The following is a 23,469-nucleotide window of genomic DNA, read 5'->3' on the forward strand; positions in this document are numbered from 1 at the left end:
CTAAGCATTAAAAGCGGAACAGAACCCCAAGAGTCACAAGAAAAACTTTTCATCTTCTGTGATCGTCATGACGGGTCACCGACGACCCCAGAACCTGGGGGGCAACTGACGGGAATGACGACTCTACATCCCGCTGACGAAGATAACATTAATGACGGGAGAATCATCCATGACGAGGTAATTAGAAACAACGAAGAAAGCCATCATCACTGACGAAGGCAGGGAGTTATTCAATGCAGTCAATCAATGATCCGAGCAGTTACCAAATCGACCAAGCAGACCGTTGGAGAGCCTCTTAAAAGTCTCATTACTGACCAGGTGCGTTACTAAAGAAAGCATTAACAGCTTCAACGGCTAGCCCGTAAGGCCTCAGGTATAAAACTTTCACACAACCAACAGAAGAAGATATATGCAAAAATACTCTGAAACTATCTTTTACTTCTTTACTGTGTTTAATTGTGATCCTAACTTTGGCATCGGAGACTTTGTGGCAGGCGCCACACCGGTGTCCCTCGTCGAGCAAACCTTCACATTCCAAGAGTGATTCCATCTGCTCACTCACTGACGGATTTGTGTTCCATCATATATATATATATATATATATATATAGTTTCAATATATGACATTCACTTCTGATGATTGCCATTTTTATCATTAAATGAAAATATTCATTGGTTTTTTTTTTTTTTTTTTTTTTTTTTTTTTTTTTTTTTTTGAGAATGACATTCATTGGTTTTTGAATGTGTTATTTGAGGCTTTTTATCCAACTTAAAATCCAAAGTAGCATGCTTAAAATAAATAAGTAAAAATAAAAACTAGTGATAATAAGCAAGTAGTAATTAATTTGACATGCCTACCTTTCTTCTCCTATTATTGGATAACTGAAGTGCTCATATTACTAATTGATAAATGAGAAATGATATATCTACAACATTTCTACAATATTTTTATAACAAATCCTAAGTGACAAGTTGTTACTAGTTGTTATTGTTGGGGCAAAAAAGTAATCTTAGCATTAGTTTGAAATTTGAACTAATAACAACTAACCATCTATGATTTGTTGTAAAAATATTGTAAAAATATTGTAGACATAGCATCTCTCTTGATAAATTGTTGTAACCTATACATCTAGAAATAAATAATTAAAAATAAGAAATTAAGGCAGACGCAAATTCCTAGTTAGTTCCTGACCCTGAGAAAATAAACGCGTGGAGACGATGTTTGGATTTTACGAAACTGGAGAATTGAAGTAGAAAAAAAAGGTAAGAGGATCATCACCTTCCATCAAATTGTTGTGGGGCAAATTATAAAGGCAAAAGAACAAAAGTCAGGACACATGCAATTATTGGCTGATTTTCATCACTTTACATCATATGGTAAGTGAAGCAAATTAGTGAAATTATATAGGCCACAGAACTACATTCATACTTAAAAAAAAATAAAGATAAATGAGAAATTTGAAAAAAATTTCTTCAATTTAGTTTGGAGTAAACTTTTTTCCTTGTCGCATACAAGAGGGAATCGAGAACTATTCAAATTTCAAAGACTCAAAAATGCTTTTTTTTTTTTTCCCTTCATGTAAATAAAACTCCTCACGCTTATGCTGATTGACTAAAAAAGGCGAGAACATGGTCTTCCACTAAGAGCATGAGGCAAAAACACAGCAATGGGATTCGATTTGTAAACTAGTGCTGTACCCAACAAACAACTTCTCGAGTCCTCGCCTTGCTTCCTCTTCCGCAGTACCTCATAACAATAAAATAGAGAGATTAATTGAAAACTTTAAAAAAGAAAAAGAAAAGAATGGAGCTTTTTGCCTTTCCTCTCAATTCCTTTTTCTTTCTTTTACTTCAATTGATTGCAGTGAATGATCTTTTTGCTTTGCTCCCATGGGGAAACTCTCCAAGCTCCCACCTATCATCTCCATCTTCTGCATATTCTTCTTTATTTATCATATCATTATCACAGTATCTTCTTCGACACCTCCTCGTTACATCGCTGTTGAGGATATTACCCTTGACTGTGGCAGTGAAACTTCAGGCAAGTCGAAGGGCATGGATGGGCGCTACTGGAGTGGTGACTTTCAGTCCAAGTTCTTTCCCAAAGAAGAACATAATCTCAAATCTGTCACCTCTCAAACTCCAGAAGAAAGCACAGCTATAAAAGCCCCCTACACAACAGCACGTGCATCTTATTCTCAATTCACGTACGTGTTTCCACTCACTGTTGGCCCGAAATTTGTTCGGTTGCACTTTTACCCTGCCTCTTACTCAGGTTTTCAGGAGTCTCAGGACAATTTCACTGTCAAAGCAGGTTCGTTCACCTTACTTAGACATTTCAGTACTTCGAATCAGGGTGATACTGTGCAAAAAAAGATTGTAAAAGAGTTCTGCATCTGCGTCGACGAAATTAATAAAAAATTGAATATAACCTTCGTCCCTTTTTCAGATACTACTTCTAGTAATTTCTATGCTTTCATTAATGGAATTGAGATTGTCTCCATGCCTAAAGACCTGTACTACAGTCCTGAAGGTCAAACTCAAAGTGAGAAAATCCCTTCTTATGTTGGTGAAAGTCTTCGGTTCTACATAAACTACAACATGGCACTCCAGATGGATTTTCGATTAAACGTGGGTGGGAGCTTGATATTACCTGCAGAAGACACTGGCTTCTTTAGAGAATGGTCCGAGGATATAAATTATTTCGTCCATGAAAGTTATTTCAACGGTGAAAGCGTAGTCCTTCACTATCCATCTTTGATGCCAAACTACTCAAAAATAGAAAATTACACTGCACCAGATTATGTCTATCGATCTGCAAGGACCGGTTATCAATCTTTGCTGTGGGAATTGCCAGTTGATTCGGGATTCAATTACCTGGTGAGACTCCATTTCTGTGAAATAGACCTCAATATAAGCCACAGTAGCCAAAGTTCACTCAGAATAGATATAGACTATAAGTCAGCTGAAGATGATGCTGATGTAATATGGTGGGCTGGCAATCGCGATACGCCTATTTACAAAGATTATGTAGTACGACTATCAAAAGAAGAAAAGGTTGAGGACAACAATAAGTTTCTCCCCATTCATATATATAGTTATGATGACTACAGTCCCATTTTAAACGGTGTGGAAGTGTTCAAACTAATCAACCCAGAAGGGCCAGAACATAACCTTGCCAGACCCAGTCCTGCCTCGTCAGCCAACGATCCCAAAACAAATAAAACAATATTCCTTGCCATTGGAAGTCTGGGCTTCTTAGTGGTACTCACTTCACTGAGTTACATGGTTCAACTAATGAAATTCACGTGCTGGCGTGATCCATACAGAGGAATGTCACAAAGGGCAAAGGCCTTGTCATTGCCCGAAGAACCATGCCGCCACTTCTCACTGAACGAAATCAGAACAGCAACCAACAACTTCCACAAAGAACTAATTATCGGCCAAGGTGGTTTTGGCAATGTATATAAGGGTCTCCTTGACGAGGGTACATTGACGGTGGCAATCAAGCGCTTGAACCCCGACTCTCAACAAGGTACACGAGAGTTTAAGACTGAGATCAAGATGCTTTCCCAGCTTCGCCATGTCCACCTTGTCTCTCTCATTGGATACTGCATCGATGAGGGTGAGATGATCCTTGTCTATGACTACATGAGAAATGGGACCCTAAGTGCTCGTCTCTTCGACACCAACAATGATCCTCTCACATGGAAACAAAGGCTCGAGATATGCCTCGGGGCGGCACGTGGTTTACACTACCTCCACACAGGCATGAAGAACCCCATTATCCACCGTGATGTGAAGACGACGAATATTTTATTGGATGAGAAATGGGTGCCTAAGGTTTCGGATTTTGGGTTGTCCAAAATGGGTTTGAATAACACCGCTGTTAGTACCCTAGTTAAGGGAACATGGGGGTATTTGGATCCAGATTATGCAAGGCGTCAGCAACTAACAGATAAATCTGATGTGTACTCATTTGGTGTGGTGATGTTTGAAGTGTTATGTGGCCGAAAGGCATTGAATACAAAACTCGAACATGAGCAATGGCATCTGGCCAATTGGGCTCGGAAATGCATTGAAAAAGGGACCATTGATCAGATCATTGATCCCTATCTAAAGGGTAAGATAGCACCAGAGTGTTTCAAAGTGTACGTGGAGGTTGCAGAGAGTTGTGTGCGTGATCAGGGGATCCAACGACCTAAGATGAATGATGTGATGGAAAAGCTTGAGTTTGCATTTGAGCTTCAGCAGAATGCAGATGCAGCCCAGGAGGAAATCAATCCCAGTGGTGTAATTAGCTATCAGGACGTGTTATCATTTCATGTTGTTGAACCCGTCTTGGAATCAGATAGTTGTATTGAGCTAACTACGAGCAACAGTGAATTGACGAATCCAAGTCTTGATTCTGATGGTATCACTAGCACAGTTTGAGACGTCTTTAAAGACAACTGATCCAACGGTACTACAACTTAAGGTATGTCATATGTTTTTCTCGATCGAGTGCAACTAGATATGTGTGTAATATTTATTTTTTGAGTGTTATTAGATGAATATCATAGCGTTTTTTGAAAAGTTGTTTGTGTCTCACTTTTTTTGCTTTGCAGGCCATGTTTGCCTATTGTAATTATCTTTATTCTGTACACATGTGACATGACAACGTGTTCTGTGATAATCTAAAGCATTTAGTGGGTTGTGGGGTATATATATTTTGCAGGAGTATTTTACAATCTCACTGATACTCCTTATGAATATATTGTGCCAACAAGTAATTTGTTTTGTTTTGTTTTTTTCCATTTGAACTCGCAATATAATGATCAATATATATAGTTGCTTTAGATATACTGCAATGACATACATATTGTTAAAAATCATAAGCTAAAAAAACAGGCTTCAAATCAAGAAAGACAACACAGAGAGTTCAAGAAGATTCAAGGGAAAACAGAGAGAAAATTCTGAGTGAAAGAGAGAAAACTTTATTGCTCAATCTATGTATTACAAAGGACTGACTAATTTACACATATCAATACCTATTTATACTAGAAGTTACAGACCAGAAAGAAGAAGAAAAACGCGGGAAAACCTCTAACAAACTCTAACAGAATTTCCTAATTTTGCTCCCCCAATAAGCTTATGACAAGTGTCATTCTACTGCTAACTAAATAACCGATTACTCATTCTCACGTGCAACTCACACGCTTCTATTTAACTCTTTAATATTGCAACAATAATCTTCTTTAACCATACTTTAAGCTTCTTTTGATTCAGCCTTTGATTACCCTGCTTTGTTTGTGCAGTGTTCTTCAAACCAGACTTACATCTTTCCTTCATTTCTGCTTTACCCTTCTTCAATTCAACTACACCCTTAGTCTTGTTCTTAACACATATCAAGCCTGTACTTATTTCTCATCTTTTGTTTGATAACTGAACTTATTATTTCTTTCTTTTAAATTTGTTGATGAGATGTTAAATTCAGTTATATAGTTAAACAAAAAATGAAAAATAAGTACAGTTTAATAACCATGAACACAACATTTTACTTTTGATTGTGTGGATAATCACCATTAGTGGAGCTACTTCTTAAAGATAACAAGGTGCACAGTTTACATATCCGTCAAGAATTTGTTTAATCTGGCCTCGTTTGGTTGGGAAGATTTTAGGAGAGAGAAAAATGGGGAGAAAAAAGTAGATAAAAAATGGTTTTTTGGAGTGTTTGGTTGGGGAGAAAATGGGAAGGATTTTGGTGGGGCTCAAGTGTTTTCTCCTTAGACCCACCAAAAGACAATCTCTCAAATTAGAGAGAAAAGACGTGAAAAATGGGTTTCTAAATAGAATGACACAAATACCCTCACAAGAACAATTGAATCAAGGATGATTCCAGTCAAGTCAAGGACGATTCATGGCAAGTTTCAAGCCAAGCTGACACTGTAAGACCCATAGATCTCTATTGTACATCTCACATCTACAACAAACCAATTGTTCGTTGGATTTATGGTTGTCGTATTCGCTCGCCCCGCTTAACCTCCGCCAATGGTCCTCCACCTGCGTCATTGTCCTCTCTAGTCACCCATCTAGAGCTCCAATTGCCATATCGTTCTTTGTCGGATTAGCAAATTAATAGTGTTTGAGTTTTGTATTTTTTTTAATAGGGTTTTCAAGTTTTCTTTTTATATATTGCATGGATTTTTATTTATTTATTTGGACCGTGTGTGTTTTGTATTTGGTGTGTGGTTTTTATTTTATTTTATATTTTATAATTTGTGCATTAGGGTTTTTTTTTTTTTTTTTTTTTTTCAATAAAAGATAATTGAATCTAGCCTTTTGTGAAAATTTTTGTATAAGGGTAGTAGGGTAAATTTATACAAACCATATTTTCTATTCTCACTTTTCTTCTTAACCAAACAAAATAGTTTTCTATCTCTCCACTTTTCCATCATTCCAACCAAACACATATGACGAAAAACTAAATATATTCTATCCTCTCACTTTTCTATCTCTCCAACCAAATGAATGCTTAAAAGAGATGATGGTTGCACCAATATAGATGACAGACTTTGGATATATAAGGTTTCAAATGCAAGAATGACATTTGATTGAATTAAGTGACTTTTCGGACTTGACCTAATTCAAATAGTAAGGTTTGTGATTTTTAAATTATATTGGTTTGGATTAAAATTTTAATTACTAATTTTATAACATTTTTACAACAAATTCTAGGTGCTAGTTTTAATTTGAGTCTCCCACTAAAATTACTTTTTTGCTCACCAGTAATAACAAAAAACAACATATTACTTGAATTTGTAGTGAAAGTGTTATAAAAATTTTCTAAATATACCATTTCTCATTTTAATACTACTATGGATTGAGAAGAATTTGGCTTTAACATGATAGGTGGATGAATTTTGTTTCTACATGACTAAAATACCCCATTATAATTTTTTACTGAAACAAAAAATGAACAAGGATTCTTTGTCATTTAAAGCATAATGTCCTAAGTTTGATTCTTATCTCTTTCACTCTACAACTAATTTAAAATCCCATGAATTGGGTCGCACTTATTAAAAGGGAGTTTGAGTCCAGATGAGATGGATTGTTAAAATTATGTGGTTAAATTATTAAATTTATCACTTCTCAATAGTTTAAACTTTTGTGAGAATCAATAATTTAACAATAATATCCTTCTAAAAGTGATAAGAGAATTCATACTGTCGTTCTACTTCTCACTACGGAACACGCTATTATTACAAAGAAGATCGGTAAATTCAACCAACAATAATCAAGAACTTATCATAGGCGATTTTAATAATTGAAAAAAAGACAACAAAAAACAAAGAAACCTATTGAAGGTTTTATGTCTTAGAAACGAGAGAGCTAAACTCACCCGATCCAGGAAATAAGTAGCTGAGAAAGCTCTCACTCTTGCCCCCAACAGAATAGATTGTTGTGTCATCAATCTGAATTGTATCGCCTGTTGCTAATAGAAAATTTTAGATTATGCTCGAGATAAGCTAATTACTGATGCTAATATGTTCATACTAAAGGTAAACCATCTTATCACTTATCAGTAATGCAGTAATGTAATTTAATCAACAAATGGTACACCATAACTTCACAAGACAGGAAAGCAGAGGATTTCTAACCCAGCTGAAGCATCAAAAGTACTTGTAAAGAGCATGGCACTAATCCACGACAATAGAACTGGTCCTAACCCATTTAAATTTAGCCATTAATTTCGACAGATTATTCTGGAAAATTATTAGTGATCAGTATTATCCTCATAACAATCACAACAAAGGCATTAGAAATTTGTCTACTATAGGCAATCATTTGACTCTACAGTTTCAAATTTCAGCAGTAAAAAGAACTCTAAACCCAAATTTCGCATTTGACCTTCTTTATTTCCCTTAATTTGTTCACAAAGTAATATTTTCCCCTCTGGTTATTAACTAGAGGGAAAGTAGGCATGCTACTAAAGATAAAAACTTCCCCATTGCTAGATCTTAGTCTACTTCAAAGCGTTTAACTACTCTCCAATAGCCAAGAAATTAGGGATTACAGAGAAGTTAAATTGAAAAGCTACCTCAAGATATGCTTGAGAGTTGAGTCCATCCTTGACATGTACTCTATGTGCTTTCTCACGGTGAAAGAAAAAGAGAACAAAGAATTAAAAAAAAAATTTTAATGGCTAGAAAAGTCCAGTGATCAAACACTTGCTTCTGTGGTATGGTAAAAAATAAAAGGGTAAATTTCACAAACCACCATTGAGGTTTGTGGTAATATCCAACTAAGTCTAGAACATTTTAAAACCTACCAATTTCATCCTAAAAAGATAATTTTGTCCTTGAAGACATTTTAATCCCTAACCCCGTTAACTCACCTCTCATCCCTTTCTCTAACTCAGTAACTACACTGTCTCTCTCTCTCTCTCTTCTGTTTCTCAGTAAACAAACAACAAAAATGCTTGAATGAAACCAACAATCAAAACTTTCTTTGAATGAGGAGGAAAACACAACAAATTTAAACCCATACCACAGAACATGCAATCAAGAATCAAGAACTGTGACAAAAAATCAGCCTCTCAACTCAAAATCCTAATCTAAAACCAAAACCAATCAATCAAAACATTCTCTTAAGAAAACACCAAATTCATAGGCCTCAGCAAGAAAATTTTTTTGCTCCTCCCTATGGCTTTGTGACCGTCCACCACCAACCACCGCCAATCGAACTAACCATCCCTAACCCACACCACGGCACGGCCACAAACACCACGAGAGAGAAAACCCAAACCCTTCAATGTTGATCCACACCAAAACCCACGAATCACCACTTACCCACACCATGGCGCCGCCGCAAAGACCACGAGAGAGAGAGAAGGGAAAGACTCCAACGCCGATCCACACCAAAATCCACACGTCGTCTAGGGCCCTCTGGCTTATAGATTGAAGAGTGGGTTTGGGGTTTTGAGGGAATGAGAATCAGATGGGGAAGAGAGTGATTTTCAGTGAGTGGGTTTGGGGTATGGGGTTTTGTGGTGGTGTTGGCTGAGGTTCACCATGGAGGCTCTACTCCGTTTAGATTGGTGAGATTGAAGAGGGAAGAGAGTGATTTTCAGTGAGTAGAGTTGATGGTTGAGGAGGCTTAGACTTAGGCTGATCGAAGAAAGAGTCATGGAGGCTCAGCCATGGTTGGTTTTTGGCTTCTGGAGAAAGCTCCAGATCGGAAAGACAAAAGGGAGAGCTCGGCGTGGTGAGATGAAGAAATGAAAAAAAAATTTGTTTAACAAAACGGTGCACAGACGGGTTAGTGACCTTAGGGACAAAATAGTCTTTTTGGATCAAATTGGTCAATTTTGAAATGTCTTGGACCTAGTTGGTATTAACCCAAACCTCGGGTGGTTTGTGGAATTTACCCAAAATAAAAATAAATAAATATATAAAAAAGGATTATATCACAAATCATTAAATTAAACCATTAAAAATAATAATATTATTTTTTGTCGTCTATATTTTTTTAATAAATTCATATTTAGAATAGGTAATTTCATCATAAACCTGTATTTTTTCCATTATTAAGTAAGTATACTGAAATTGATGGAAGTGGACCAAATGGTCCAAAATAGACTAACTGGGACCGAATTGGTCCGAAATGGTCCGAACTAGACCTAAGTGGACTGAAATGGGCTAAACTAGACTAAATAGACCAACTTCGACCAAAATCAATAATAATAAAAAGGTGACATGCCCGATAATTTGGCTCAACAAAAACATAGTGACATTAAATACTATGTTTCAACTTCTATAGATGGATCATTTGTCTCAACAGTCCACATTTAGATAACTTTGCAAAGGTAAGAAAAAAAGGTTCAAAAAAAAGTTGTGTGAGCACTGAGCACACTACCATTGAGTTAATTGTTAGCATACCGTAAATTAAAATACTATGCATATTGAATATGGCACTTTACCTTCTTAAATGCTGAATTTTATTGAAAATTTGAAAGCAGTCATGATTAGTGAAGGAGACTTGTTAGCAGGGAAAATTATTGAATACTCCGGAAGTATCATAAATGCATACTTCCCTCTTTTACATGAATTGTGAGTCTCACCGTAAAATTAATTAGTAGAACCCATTGTTATGTGAGGGGAGGGAATACTCTTTTTTTTTTTTTTTTTTCTTTTTTTACTAAATGGGAGGATTACTCATTTATGGTACTCTAGGAATACTCAATAATTACCCTGTTAGCAGAATCTTATTTCCCATTAAAAGTTTATCTATTTGAACTTAAAATTGAAACATAAAAACTAGCTTTTTATGCATTTTTAAGGCACCCTAAACATAAGGTTTTGGAGATAAATTAAGTAGTAAAAATTAATTTAATACTCATTTATTCTTTTATTGAAATATCACATCAGTTTGTAAGTTTTTTATAGTAAAATTTGTAATAACTTTAGCATCTTCTCCACACCACAAAAATTATGAGTTAATAGTAATACAACACAATCACCAATTCACTATTAAGTGAATGAAAAATGCTAAAAAAAATTTAAATTTTATGACAAAAAAATTACAAACTAATGTAGCAGGAATATGATTAGTGCCACTCAAATGATATAATAAATGAATATTTTGAATAATTTTTTTTTATTGGTGACACGTTAATTTATAAAACCTACATGGTAAGTATCAGTAACTCATTTTAGGTGAATTATTCTTATTAATTAATAAGAATTAATAATAGATTTGAAACATAAAAAATAAACTAAATATTATTTAAATAATATTTAGAAATAAAAAACTTTCATTAAAATTTTTGCCTTAGGCCTCTATCTTGGGCCGGCCTGTAACTGCCTGCATGAATGCCTGATTCAATTTTTTTTTTTTTTTTTTTTTTTTTTGAGTAAAATGCCTGATTCAGTTATTTTATTTTTCAATAAGAAGAAGCCAAAGCGCATCTCTAGTCAAAGTAACCGGCTAACAGCAATAAGAACCTTGCCAAGAACATCAAAGGCCAAAGCTGGCACTGTATGACTGACCTTTTTTTTTTTTTTTTTTTTTTTTGAGGGGAGAAAGACTGACCATTTGGTATTTTAAAAAGGACTAAATTAAGGACATTGCGATGAGTTTTAATTTTTAAAGAACTAAATAATATTGCCAGTCATTTAAATCCCATTAAACAAGAACCAAATCAACACTATATATCTTTGCGTTGCGCGCAATGACTAATGAGCTAATCTAGAAAATGAACAGAAAAACAAGACCGAAACGTTTTAATCTATTTCCCTAAATTTAGAAAACCGAATATAAAGTCAAATAATTCCCATTCAGCAAAAAAAAATGTCAAATAATTCCCAGAAAACAAGGATGGCATGTTTAGGCTAGTCCAAAAGTAGGAAACATCTTAGCTACCAATCACTTCAGTTGACCTTAGTACTTGCGCTTATCACCAATTGACTTTAACTTTAGGAGGAGTAGCAACATTCACCAATCTCTTAAGCCAACCCAAAGTAGAAAAATGACAAATTTAATTCTTTTTTTTGGTAAACACAAATTTAATTCTTTTTTACTTAAGAAAAAGGGTTTTCGAATCCCAGTAAAAATAATATTATATGTACCATTAGAGTTTTGATAGAGCTATTATTTAGCGCAATACATTCGTTGAAGCCATCATTTTACACTAACACACCAGTTATTGCTTTATCTAATTATGATTTAAACTTTCGAGTTTAAGGTCAACCACCTTATCCTAGACTTGAGAATGAGAAGTAGGATTGTTTTATCTACACAGCTAAGGCTTATCCCCAATACCAGAATCTAGTCTGACCAAACCTTAAAGAGTGGTTTCCTACGTTACTTTCAATATCACATACCCACCACACACACAAGGGCAATGAACCAAATTTCTATACTATGTTCTATCACTTTCTTACCAGTCTATGGCCATTTTTCTATCACAATTTCTGCTTCTTTTTTGTGGGTCTTCTTGTTTGGTATCCAATATTTTTGCACCTCTTATTGAAATTTGACCATATCTCTGTGGGGATTGAGATGAATGCATGGCATGCATATCTAGTAACATTAAAATGACTGATCCTCACTGAGAATTCGATGACCTTAAATCCTGGCATTTCTTTGAAACCACATATATATGGTACAGTTGCAGCCAAGGCCTAAAGGCTAACACAGGACTTCAAACTTAAAAAATAATAATAATAATCCTTTCAACACATGAACACCCAAGTGAAGTAAATATCGCAATTAACCAGCTTATCTTGACCTAAACAAAGTTTAATACGTATTGTTCCTTGAGTCTCATAGATTAAGGACAAGAAAGAACATATGGTTCCTAGACTCAATTTTCCCTCTCAATAGCACAAAAAATCACCTTTTTATTTTATTTTTTTAATGATTATGGTGATTTTATTTTTCAACCTATCAAATTACCTTGATATACCCAAGCAATTAATTGTTGATAGTTTTGTTTCATTTTAAGATGTTGTTGACTACTAACAGTGGTTAACAAATTATTTTAAGGAAGTTTTGATACTATTTTTATAGAAAATATTAATAAAAAAAACGTAAAAAATTAATAGTTTTTTTTTTCTATAAAATATTTTTTAACGTATTTCCTAAATGTTTTTTTAGAGTATTTGTTCACTTTTCTCTTCATTTTATCATATTTTTCTTCAAACGCATGAGGACTGTAGTCGGGGACGGACCTCCAGGAGGGGAGGGAGAGGCCAAGGGGACCTGCCCCCTAGCCCAAAGAAAAAAAAGAAAAAGAATAATTGCACCCCCCCCCCCCCCCCCCTCCCCCAAGAGCCCAAAGAAAAAAAAAATAATGATTATATTTTTTTATTTCTATCCTCACTCTTCTAAAAACTTAGACTCCTTCCCTCTTAATTAGCCTAGCCCAACTAGCAACTACCCAACTCAAAAACTTAACAAAAACAAAATTTTAAAATAAAAAATCTCACTCAACCTAGTATTAGAGTACTAACATTAGGTGTTCTAAATGCTAAATATTTAGCATTTAGAACACCAAATACCAAAAACACTACTATACAGAACATTTCAAATACTATATTAAAGTAGCAAAAATAACTTTTGGTTTGTGAATTTTTTTTTTTTTTTTTTGGCAACAGTTAATGCTCTTAAGAAATAATATTATTTTGTGTTTTTTTGTATTTATTAGTAGATGATTGCCTCTTAATGTATTAAGAAACAATGATTTTGTATATTGATTATGGTTAATAGTTTGTTAGTACTATATGGATATTTATTTTAATTTTTTTTCTTCTTATACTTCGGCCCCCATCTTGAAATCCTAAGTCCACCCCTAGCTGTAGTGTATTTAACCATTGAAAGATGTTAAAATTGTTGTCATTTTTTTTTATGGGAAAGTTCTTAACAAGTTTATAATGTAATAAAAAATTTATCATCCAGGTCAAAACACCAAAAATATTTTTAGGTGGAATTTGAATTCAAGTATTTTATTCCAAAAAAAAAAACTACTGTATCAATTGAACTAACTAAAATCAATTAAAACCAAGACATGAGTTAAACATGCAATGTATTTGTCTAGATTGTCAGAGCCGTGACTGTGTGACCATCTGCATGAAATTCGATACGAACTTGAGTTCATTTTTGCTGGTACTTCCTCCCTTCCTTCCTACATTACTTCATCTGAAAGTAACCTAGATATATATCATATGAGTCATCCCCAAGTACAATGTTTCAACTATTGAATTAAGCATTATTAGGTAGGTATGAATAAGCTTGGACATGCCTATCACATATCGTATTTAATTACAGCTGGTGCTATGGCCTATAGGATGGTCCTGACCCCTATGTATAAGACAATATTAACAAGCAAAACCGAACGTGCAACAATGTTGATAACTATAGCAACGTATCGATTAAGTATTACTATATAAGGTGCGGTTTGAATCTGCATTTATTGCATCCACGTTTGCTGCAATGTGCGTTTCAGTTTTTTTTTTTTTTTTTTTTTTTTTTTTTTTTTTTTTTTTTTTTTTTTTTTTTTTTTTTTTTTTTTTTTCAGCCGTAAATGTTGACTTTTCAACCATGAACAGTGCATCCGTTCATGGTTCACGAACCCACGAATATCACTTTTTAACTCATTTTTCATTAAAAATGAGTCCTATGGTACTATTCACACATTTAAAAATTATTTGCTACAGTATTTTCAGTTTTCAGTTTTAACAAAATAAGTTTTATCCAAACGTACCCTAAGTACCCTTTTGGATACAATTTTTAATCCCTAGCGTTTGCGTTTTGGCTTCCTTTTTTTTTTTTTTCTTTTGAAAAGAACGTTTCACGTGAATATGCACTGTTCAGCGGGTCCCGTGCACTATTTAGGGACCCACAAGTACAGTATTAAAAAAAACTTTAAAACTGGGTCCCATAGTATTATTCACACATTTAAAAATTATTTTGTTACATTATTTTCAGCAAAATAAACAGTATCCAAATAAACCCTAACAATCGTTTGTTTCAACGTTAACGATTTCTAAAAAATGAGTCTAATTCCAAAAGGTATACTCTAGAAAACTATTTATTTTTCTATGTTTGGTATTCACCTTAAAAATGAGTTAGAAAACTATATTTTGGCTTCTTTTATTTAGCTTAGTGTGAAATAAAGAGTTGTTTTCTAGAAAATTTTAGAGAGAAACAACCTCTAAAAAATAAGTCATTGTTTTAATAGGGTTTTTCATTGGCCATAGATAGTTTTCTTTTGACCAAATATTTTATTTTATATAACCAATCATATGCAAAAAAAAAAACATATAAAACTACTTTGGCATAAGGTTATACATCAAAACAAATTGAATAATTAGGGGTGATAATCGTAACTAGAGGTGGCAAAGTAAGCCCAAACCCATTTGCCCACCTAAACCCACTTACTCTAATTGAACCCAAACCCACCCAATTATTAGTTGGGTTAAATGGATATCAACCCAATTGGACCCAATGATTATTGGGTTTTAACTAAAAGCTCATTGAACCCCATTTAAACCATAAATAATATATCCAAATTCAACCCAGCCCTTCCCATAAAAAAAATAAATAAATAAATAAAAGAAGAAGAAGAATAAAACATAGTTTTTAATAATAAAAAATTTGGACTAAACAAATGAAAATTAACCATCCTATGATTTTCTCGGTAACCAAACAGAGTCCAAATATTTAAGAAATACGTTAAGAGAACATTTGAAACTCAAAATCCAATTCTCTTCATCTTTTCCAGCATTTTCTCCACAACCAAACAGAATATTACTCACAAATCAAACACAATTTTTTTTTTTTTTTTAAGTTAAACAGTTTTTAATAATAAAAAATTTTGACTAAACAAATGAAAAAAAGCATTATGATTTTCTCGGTAACCAAACAGAGTCCAAATATGAAAGAAATGATAATTATCCATGGTGCATCTACACCTTTTCCAATGTAGAAATCCGATGATGATATCGGACTCGTTCGCCCGAGACGCGATTCTTGCGTGGTACTGTGGGGAGTCACGGCAGCGAACGCGATCATTAACGCGCTGTGCACGCACCTAACTCAGTTGGCTGGTGCCGAAGTCAGAGGGGTGGTGTCGTCGGAATATGACGCGGTGTTCGCTGAAATACATCGCCGGAGGCTTAACTAGATCCTAGTGCTCCAGATGCAGAAGTACCACTCCATCACCGACGTTGCGGTTAAGCTCCGGCAAGTCGCTGCCTCGAAGAAAAAGTACGATATGATCAATGAACAAGATCACGCGGACTCGATCGCTAAGGCCAAGACAAAGAAGAGCAAGGAGGTGAAGGTGACGAAATTGGATAAGTAAGATTAAAAAGTCGAAGAGGAGGAGCAGAGTGAGAAAATCGACGAGAAAGTGACGGAAAATTAAAATGTTGATGTGTGATCCTTTTTACTTTAGGGGGCATTTTGATAATTGGGTAATTGGGTAGGTTACGGTTTACCCATTATAATTGGGTTGGATTAGATTTAGGTTAAAAGCAATTAGTTAAATGAGTTTTAATGGGTTTTATATACCCAACCCAATTATGCCCACCCCAAACCCACTCATTTGACACCCCTAATCATAACGAATATAGATTGGCTAAGTTCAATTAACTACAACCCCTAAAAAGTAAGTCATACTTTTAATAGAGTTTTTTGTTGACCATAATAGTTTTTCTTTGACCCATGCTTTTTATGTTACCAATCATATTCAAGAAAACACATAAAACTATTTTCACATATAAGGTTTTTCATTAAAAAAAAAAAAGAATTATTATTGTTGGTAATCATAACGGATATAGATTGGCCAAGTTCAATAACCACAAGTTCCCAATGGTATTTTTTTTCCTTGCTAGTTTGGTGTTTAATAAATAATTTTCTTTTAGCATTTGCATTTGAAATTGTGGGGATCCAAAGTTTACAAAGCAAGTCATTAGCAAGGACCTAGCTGAAATTGTAGTTATTGGCAAACGATCAGCAAGATAGGACCTATAAGTATAACCTACTCACTACACCAAGGATCAGTTATCAATGGGGTTGGTCGAAATTGCTCCTATGCAGGGACAGAGCTAGAAGTTCAATCGAGGGGGGCGAAGTAAAAACAATTTATTTTCATAAAAATTTAAAAATTAACATTCATTTAGTATTAAAAAAAGGCAACAACAAAAAGGACACAAAATAACTATTTTTAAATACTTTGCAACACAATTATTTATTAAAAGAGAAGTCATTCTTTTAAATGTCAAAAATCATTACAAACTGTTACAGTAATTTGTCTAAAAATCATCTTCAATTTTAACCAAGTCAGATTTTTCTTGAGTTACTAACTGATTACTACCCGAATCTTAAAATCACCTTTGTAGCCTGTTATTAACTAGTTATAATATAAACAAGTCAGATTATTTTTTTTTTCTGACTTAAAAAGGTAGAAGTCAGATTTTTCTTGAGTTACTAATCTAGTCAATTTAAGGGTCTAACATTAACAAGTCTAAGTGAGTCTAACTTTCTAAAGAGAGAATAATAACATATGCTACGTGTTTTGCTGTTGTTGCTCCACCTTTGTAGCTTGCCCTTGAAGATGTTAATTAGACAAGGGCATCTGTCCCTACAACTCACTAATAGGTACATGTATTGTTAAAAAAACAAAGCTCAAATGCAATAGAGAGAGAGAGAGAGAGAGAGAGAGAGAGATTGTTAATAAGACATACCACAAAATTCAATTCACAGATACCTGGAAAGAAGAACCAGATGTAGATGGGCATCATTGATGTCAAGGCGTTAAGAGGAGATATTTGATTAAAAAACCAAGAAATAATGTTATTTGGACCAATTTATCTTCTTCTTTTTTTTGTTATCGTTTGGGTTATATATTATTTGGTGCAAGGTTGGGCTAATTTTTATTTGCATAACAGGCCAAGATATATGTTAGGGGGCCGAATATAATTTTCTTGAAAAACTTGGGGAGACCATGGCCCTTTTAGTGTATGAAAAGCTCTCTACCATGTATAATACCAAGGAAAAGTTCATGAGGTCAGGGGGGGCTAGAGCCCCTCTTGGTCAATACTTAACTCTGTCCCTGCTCCTATGGTTATGTTAGACACAGCTGGTTGAAAATATATTTTTATAGAGTGACAACCAAGTGCTCTCATACCTTTGTTGGAATGTGATTTGGGTATTTAATTAAAAGACGTACTTCGAGGATACAATGAGAAATTTTTAGCCATTTGAATCCAGAAGGGTTTAGTATGACAACTCATATCCCTCAAAGAGAGCTAATAGGGAAACTGGAAAGTAATATTGTAAGTAACTATTTTGACATCTGACTACATAATGAGTTACATACGGTATACTTATTACTCAGTATATCTAATCACTCTTTCACATAGGCGTAGGTCTCATACTGTGAATCCATCTTTACGTGAGATAGAATAATAGGTTTTTTTTTACTAGATGTGAGCTTCTATAGGGTTGTTTCAGCCTCCTTTAATGACCGAAGGCTCAGTTGGGAACTCTGCTCACTGAGTCCTTCCGAGCAAGTGGGCTGAAGCCCAACATTTTAAAATTTAAATGGTGAATCCAAAATTTTACACCTCGAAATATAAAGGAAAACAATCAAACATCACATTCGCTTATCAAGAGGCAGGGAAAGAAATCGAGATTTCAAATCACAAATTTTTTGCCTCCAATAATTTCTGCAGCAAGAACTTTTGTTTTAAACTCTTATAATTGTTTGTGTCCTATAATTTAATTTTTATTATACCATCATGAAATTTAAAATTACAAAGACAGAGAGAACAGCAAATAAAGATGAATAGTCTCTTCGTAAATCTCAAAAAGAAGAATCATGATACAGTCCAGAAGAAAATACATAAACAATAATATTTACAGCTCTTATTAAAAACCAGAATTCAATCCTCTCTTAGAAACCTTAAAACACATAAAGCCCAAAAGCAAAAGGCATAAAATGCTGATAAAAACACCTTTCTATACATTGGTTTATCAAGTTTATAATGTAATCAAAAATTTATCATCCAGGTCAAAACACCAAAAATATTTTTAGGTGGAATTTGAATTCAAGTATTTTATTCCACCAAAAAAAAAAAAAAAAAAAAAACTGTATCAATTGAAATCAATTAAAACCAAGACATGAGTTAAACATGCAGTGTATTCGTCTAGATTGTCAGAGCCGTGACTGTGTGACCATCTGCATGAAATTCGAAACGAACTTGTGCTCATTTTTGCTGGTACTTTTTCGCTTCCTTCCTACAATACTTCATCTGAAAGTAACCTAGAGATATATCTTATGAGTCATCCCCAAGTACAATGTTGTCGTATTAAATTATAGCTGGTACTATGGCCTATAGGATGGTCCTGACCCCTATGTATAAGACAATATTAACAAGCAAAACCAAACGCGCAATAATGTTGATAACTATAGCAACATATCGATTAAGAATTACTAACAATCGTTTGTTTCAACTTTAACGTTTTCTAAAAAATGAGTCTAATTCTAAAAGGTATACTTTGGAAAACTATTTATTTTTCTATGTTTGGTATCAACCTTAAAGATGAGATAGAAAACTATATTTTGGCTTCTTTTATTTAGCTTAGTGTGAAATAGAGAGTTGTTTTCCAAAAAATTTTAAAGGGAAACAACCTCTAAAAAATAAGTCATTGTTTTTAATAGGGTTTTCATTGGTCATAGATAGTTTTCCTTTAACCATTTTTTTTTTAATATATATATAGCCAATCATATACAGAAAAACGTATAAAACTACTTTCGCATAAGGTTATACATCAAAACAAATGGAATAATTAGGGGTGATAATTATAACGGATATAGATTGGCTAAGTTCAATTAACTACAACCCCTAAAAAGTAAGTCATACTTTTAATAGAGTTTTTCGTTGACCGTAGATAGTTTTTTTTTTTTTTTACCCATGTTTTTTATGTTACCAAACATATACAAGAAAACATATAAAACTATTTTCACATATAAGGTTTTTCATCAAAACAAATAGAATTATTAGTGTTGGTAATCATAACGGATATAGATTGGCCAAGTTCAATAACCACAAGTTCCCAATGGCATTTTTTCCTTGCTAGTTTGGTGTTTAATAAATAATTTTCTTTTAGCATTTGCATTTGAAATTGTGGGGATCCAAAGTTTACAAAGCAAGTCATTAGCAAGGACCTAGCTGAAATTGTAGTTCTTACTGGCAAATGTTCAGCAAGATAGGACCTATAAGTATAACCTACTCAGTACACCAAGGATCAGTTATCAATGGGGTTGGTCGAAATTGCTCCTATGGTTATGTTAGACACAGCTGGTTGAAAATATATTTTTATAGAGTGACAATCAAGTGCTCTTATACCTAATCCACGTCTACATCAAAAACTGATTAATGTCTTGATTTGGTGATAAAGAACTATCATCAGGAGCGGACGCCATAAGTTGAAACTTTTTCAAAAAAAAAAAGTGCTCTCATACCTTTGTTGGAATGTGATTTGGGTATTTAATTAAAAGACCTATTTTGAGGGTACAATGAGAAATTTTTAGCCATTTGAATCCAGAAGGGTTTAGTTTGACAACTCATATCCCTCAAAGAGAGCTAATGGAGGAAACTGAAATGTAATATTGTAAGTAATTATTTTGACAACTGATTAAATAATGAGTTACATATGGTACACTTATTACTTAGTATATCTAATCACTCTTTCACGTAGGCGTAGGTCTCATACTGTGAATCCATTTTTATGTGAAATAGAATAATAGGTTTTTTTTTACGAGATAGGAGCTACTATAGGGTTGTTTCAGCCTCCTTTAATGACCGAAGGTTCAAATGGGGATTCGGCTCACCGGGTCCTTCCGAGCAAGTGGGCTGAAGCCCAACATTTTGAAATGGCGAATCCAAAACTTTACACTCTCAAAATATAAAGGAAAGCAATCAGGCATCACATTAGCTTATCAAGAGGCAGGGAAAGAAATCGAGATTTCAAGTCACAAATTTTCTGCCTCCAATAATTTCTGCATCCATTCCTGCAGCAAGAACTTTTGTTTTAAACTCTTATAACTGTTTGTGTCCTATAATTTAATTTTTATTATACCATCATGAAATTTAAAATTACAAAGACAAAGAGAGAACAGCAAATAAAGATAAATAGTCTCTTCGTAAAGCTCAAAAAGAAGAATCATGATACAGTCCCGGAAGAAAATACATAAACAATAATATTTACAGCTCTTATTAAAAACCAGAATTCAATCCTCTCTTAGAAACCTTAAAACACATAAAGCCCAAAAGCAAAAAGGCATAAAATGCTGATAAAAACACCTTTCTATACATTGGTTTATCATTTAATTTGAAGTGCATATTCTTTGGATCAAAATTCTCTGTACAATATAACACGAGACCATGTGGACAAGTAGACAACCAATCTCGCAAGGCAAATCTTGTAGCCACAAAGTTGCAAGAATCTTCACCTTTCTCACCAGCTCATTTCAAGTGGCAAAATCTCATTACATTACATGACCAACCAATTGCTTACTCAATCATCATCTTGTGAGGAAATTATCAAGTGCCCCCCAAACCACTCACATCTCCTGTGCCCCTCATCTATTTGCTTGTAAAGTTATTGTTACTGTGCAGATCATCACTGTTATAACTTTTTTAATTTTTTAATTTTTTTACTTTCACCCTCTTTTTAAAATTGATGGTTGTTCTTCCTATTTAGGTTAGGCGAATTAGAATAGGAAAAACTCGCTCTCATTTGCTTCAAATCCGGTGCCTGTTCTGACACGCGCCACACTTTCACCGACTTATCCAAGCTCCCACTATACACTATCCACCGTTGATCACCATCATCTTGATTATCACAATCCTCCTCAACCGCCAAGCACTTAACGGGTCCATTATGACCCGTAAGAACCGAAAGACAAACATGGGCACCACCGGCCTCCCTCCTCCACACGCAAATATTCTTGTCAGCGGACCCACTGAACAAAAGGTTCCCCGCCGTAGCAAGGCAGAGCACCGCAACCTTGTGACCCCTAAGGACCCCACCATGGGACAAGTGCTTTTCACGCTCCCAGAAATTCACAAGCCCATCGGACGAACCACAATACACCACGTCAGCACCACCAGAAAACGATGATTGAGTCACAGCCAATGATGTAACCGCGTTCTCTTGCTTCAACAAAACCTGCACCAGAAAATGCTTCGTCCCTTTCCCTTGCAACTCTCTCTTCCACATCTTCACCGTCCCATCTGCAGAGCCTGTGAAAACCAGCGAATCGAACCCGGAAACGACGGCGTTCACTGCATCGTCGTGAGCTGGGATTGACTCTAAGCACTTCGAATTCGCTACGCGCCACACTTTCAACGTTTTGTCCCACGAGCCTGAGTACAACAAACCCAAATCATCGTTCAAGCTCATGCATGAAACAGCGTCGAAGTGTTTGATAAAAACAACGTTGCGGTTTCTCCGAACTTCCACGTAGTTTTTCGGGTTCCACGAGCTTTTCACGACGTCTTTAAACGTGGGCAAGCTTCCAATACGTTTGAAACTAACGGGGCCATTCTGCGAAAACTTCCAGATTCGGATTTTACCGTCTTGGTGACCAGTGAAAATCCTGTCCCCACATATAACAATGGTTTTCACTAATCCACTGTTCGATTTAAACCCAGAAAACTCCTTCATGTTCTTCCAAACACGTATGTTCTTGCTGTCCGAACCTGTGTACAACAAATCACCGGACACCGCTAAAGAATATATGTGACCTTCTTCTCGTACGAGCGAGCCTATGAGACCGTTAATCCGAGGAAGACCCTCGAAGAAATTAGCGAAGGGCGAAGGAGATATCCATGGGGACTTGTTCATAGGCGAGGATGGGTTCCACGGAGACATGACATTGTACGGCGAGGAACCAGAAGTGCTTTCGTAGTTTCCGGGACTCGTTGCTGCAGAGGACAAACTGGGCCGGCGTGAGTACTCTAAATTATCGTTGCTATTTTGACTTTGATTATTGTCGGTGTTGTAATTGTCATCGTCGAATTTGTTTGATGACAACAAAGCCGGATCTGAATGTAACAGAGATCCTAGCTTTGGTCGGCCTAGAGTGCCTGTTGGCTCCATAACAACGGTGCCACCTCTGTCGTTTGTCATTCTTGGATCAAATAGATGGGAAAGTTTGTGTTTGGTTGGTGAGAATTTGAGAGAGAAATTGAAGGAAAAATAATGAATGAATGTGTGTAAAATTTTTTGTGAGGTAATAGAGATTTGAGATTTGAGAATTAAAATGAAGGGTGAAGGAGTATTGGTATATATATATATAGAGGATCAAAAATCAATGGTGGTTGTGTGGGTTGGTGACACGTGGTGGAAATATACGTGATCGTTATGAACTGGAAAACCGGCTGTGCCAGTAATGAGGAAACTAGAAAGAGAAAAATAGCAATTGTTGGTACTTTTGTTGTTGTGTTGTGTTGTGCTGTGTGTGTATGGAGGTGACGATAGATGGTTTTTTTTTTTTTTTTTTTTTTTTTTTGTTTCTCTATTTTCGGCGTTTGAGATCCACACGCTGCTTTGGAACCTCTTTTTGTTTTTTGTTTTTTTAATTTATTTTTGGGGACTAGAATTTAGAACGTGAAGAAGCGTTTTCATACTCGGTGTTTTTGACCTTTCAAATTCACCAGTGGTCCAGTACAAAAAAAATTTTTTGACCTTCGAGTAGGTCAAAATTTTATTGCACGTTTTTCCATTAAAACATTGTGCGTGTATATTGGCAACTTTGCTATAAAAAGTGGTTTTTGGGTTTTCTTTTGCTGAATAATAAATGGTGTCTCTTTGTTGTCTTTGAATTTGTCTCATGACTGTATAGAGGAAAAATTGCACTTGCAGAGTTAAATTAGCAATTGAGGTGTTCTTTTTCTTCTTTTCGTAGTCCGGA

At 34.8% G+C, this 23,469-nt stretch overlaps 2 protein-coding genes and 1 long non-coding RNA gene across 3 annotated transcripts; 1 reads left to right on the forward strand and 2 right to left on the reverse strand.

Moving 5' to 3' along the window:
• Window positions 1-1,630: 1,630 nt before the first annotated feature.
• On the forward strand, window positions 1,631-4,801 carry LOC126706619 (receptor-like protein kinase FERONIA). Its single transcript, XM_050406157.1, has one exon. The coding sequence runs from the start codon at window positions 1,890-1,892 to the stop codon at window positions 4,431-4,433; it is 2,544 nt and encodes an 847-aa protein (XP_050262114.1). The 5' UTR covers window positions 1,631-1,889; the 3' UTR covers window positions 4,434-4,801.
• A 151-nt stretch (window positions 4,802-4,952) lies between these two features.
• Window positions 4,953-9,290, reverse strand: LOC126706621 (uncharacterized). Its single transcript, XR_007648663.1, has 2 exons — window positions 8,831-9,290; window positions 4,953-7,467 (listed from the first exon to the last, which is right to left on the reverse strand). It is a non-coding gene; the product is annotated as an uncharacterized LOC126706621 (long non-coding RNA).
• Window positions 9,291-20,674: 11,384 nt separating this feature from the next.
• Window positions 20,675-22,827, reverse strand: LOC126706301 (protein JINGUBANG). The gene has a single exon (XM_050405714.1). The coding sequence runs from the start codon at window positions 22,683-22,685 to the stop codon at window positions 21,225-21,227; it is 1,461 nt and encodes a 486-aa protein (XP_050261671.1). The 5' UTR covers window positions 22,686-22,827; the 3' UTR covers window positions 20,675-21,224.
• Window positions 22,828-23,469: the final 642 nt, after the last annotated feature.

The sequence above is a fragment of the Quercus robur genome, chromosome 11 (assembly GCF_932294415.1).
Source record: "Quercus robur chromosome 11, dhQueRobu3.1, whole genome shotgun sequence".
NCBI classification, from domain to species: Eukaryota; Viridiplantae; Streptophyta; class Magnoliopsida; order Fagales; family Fagaceae; genus Quercus; species Quercus robur.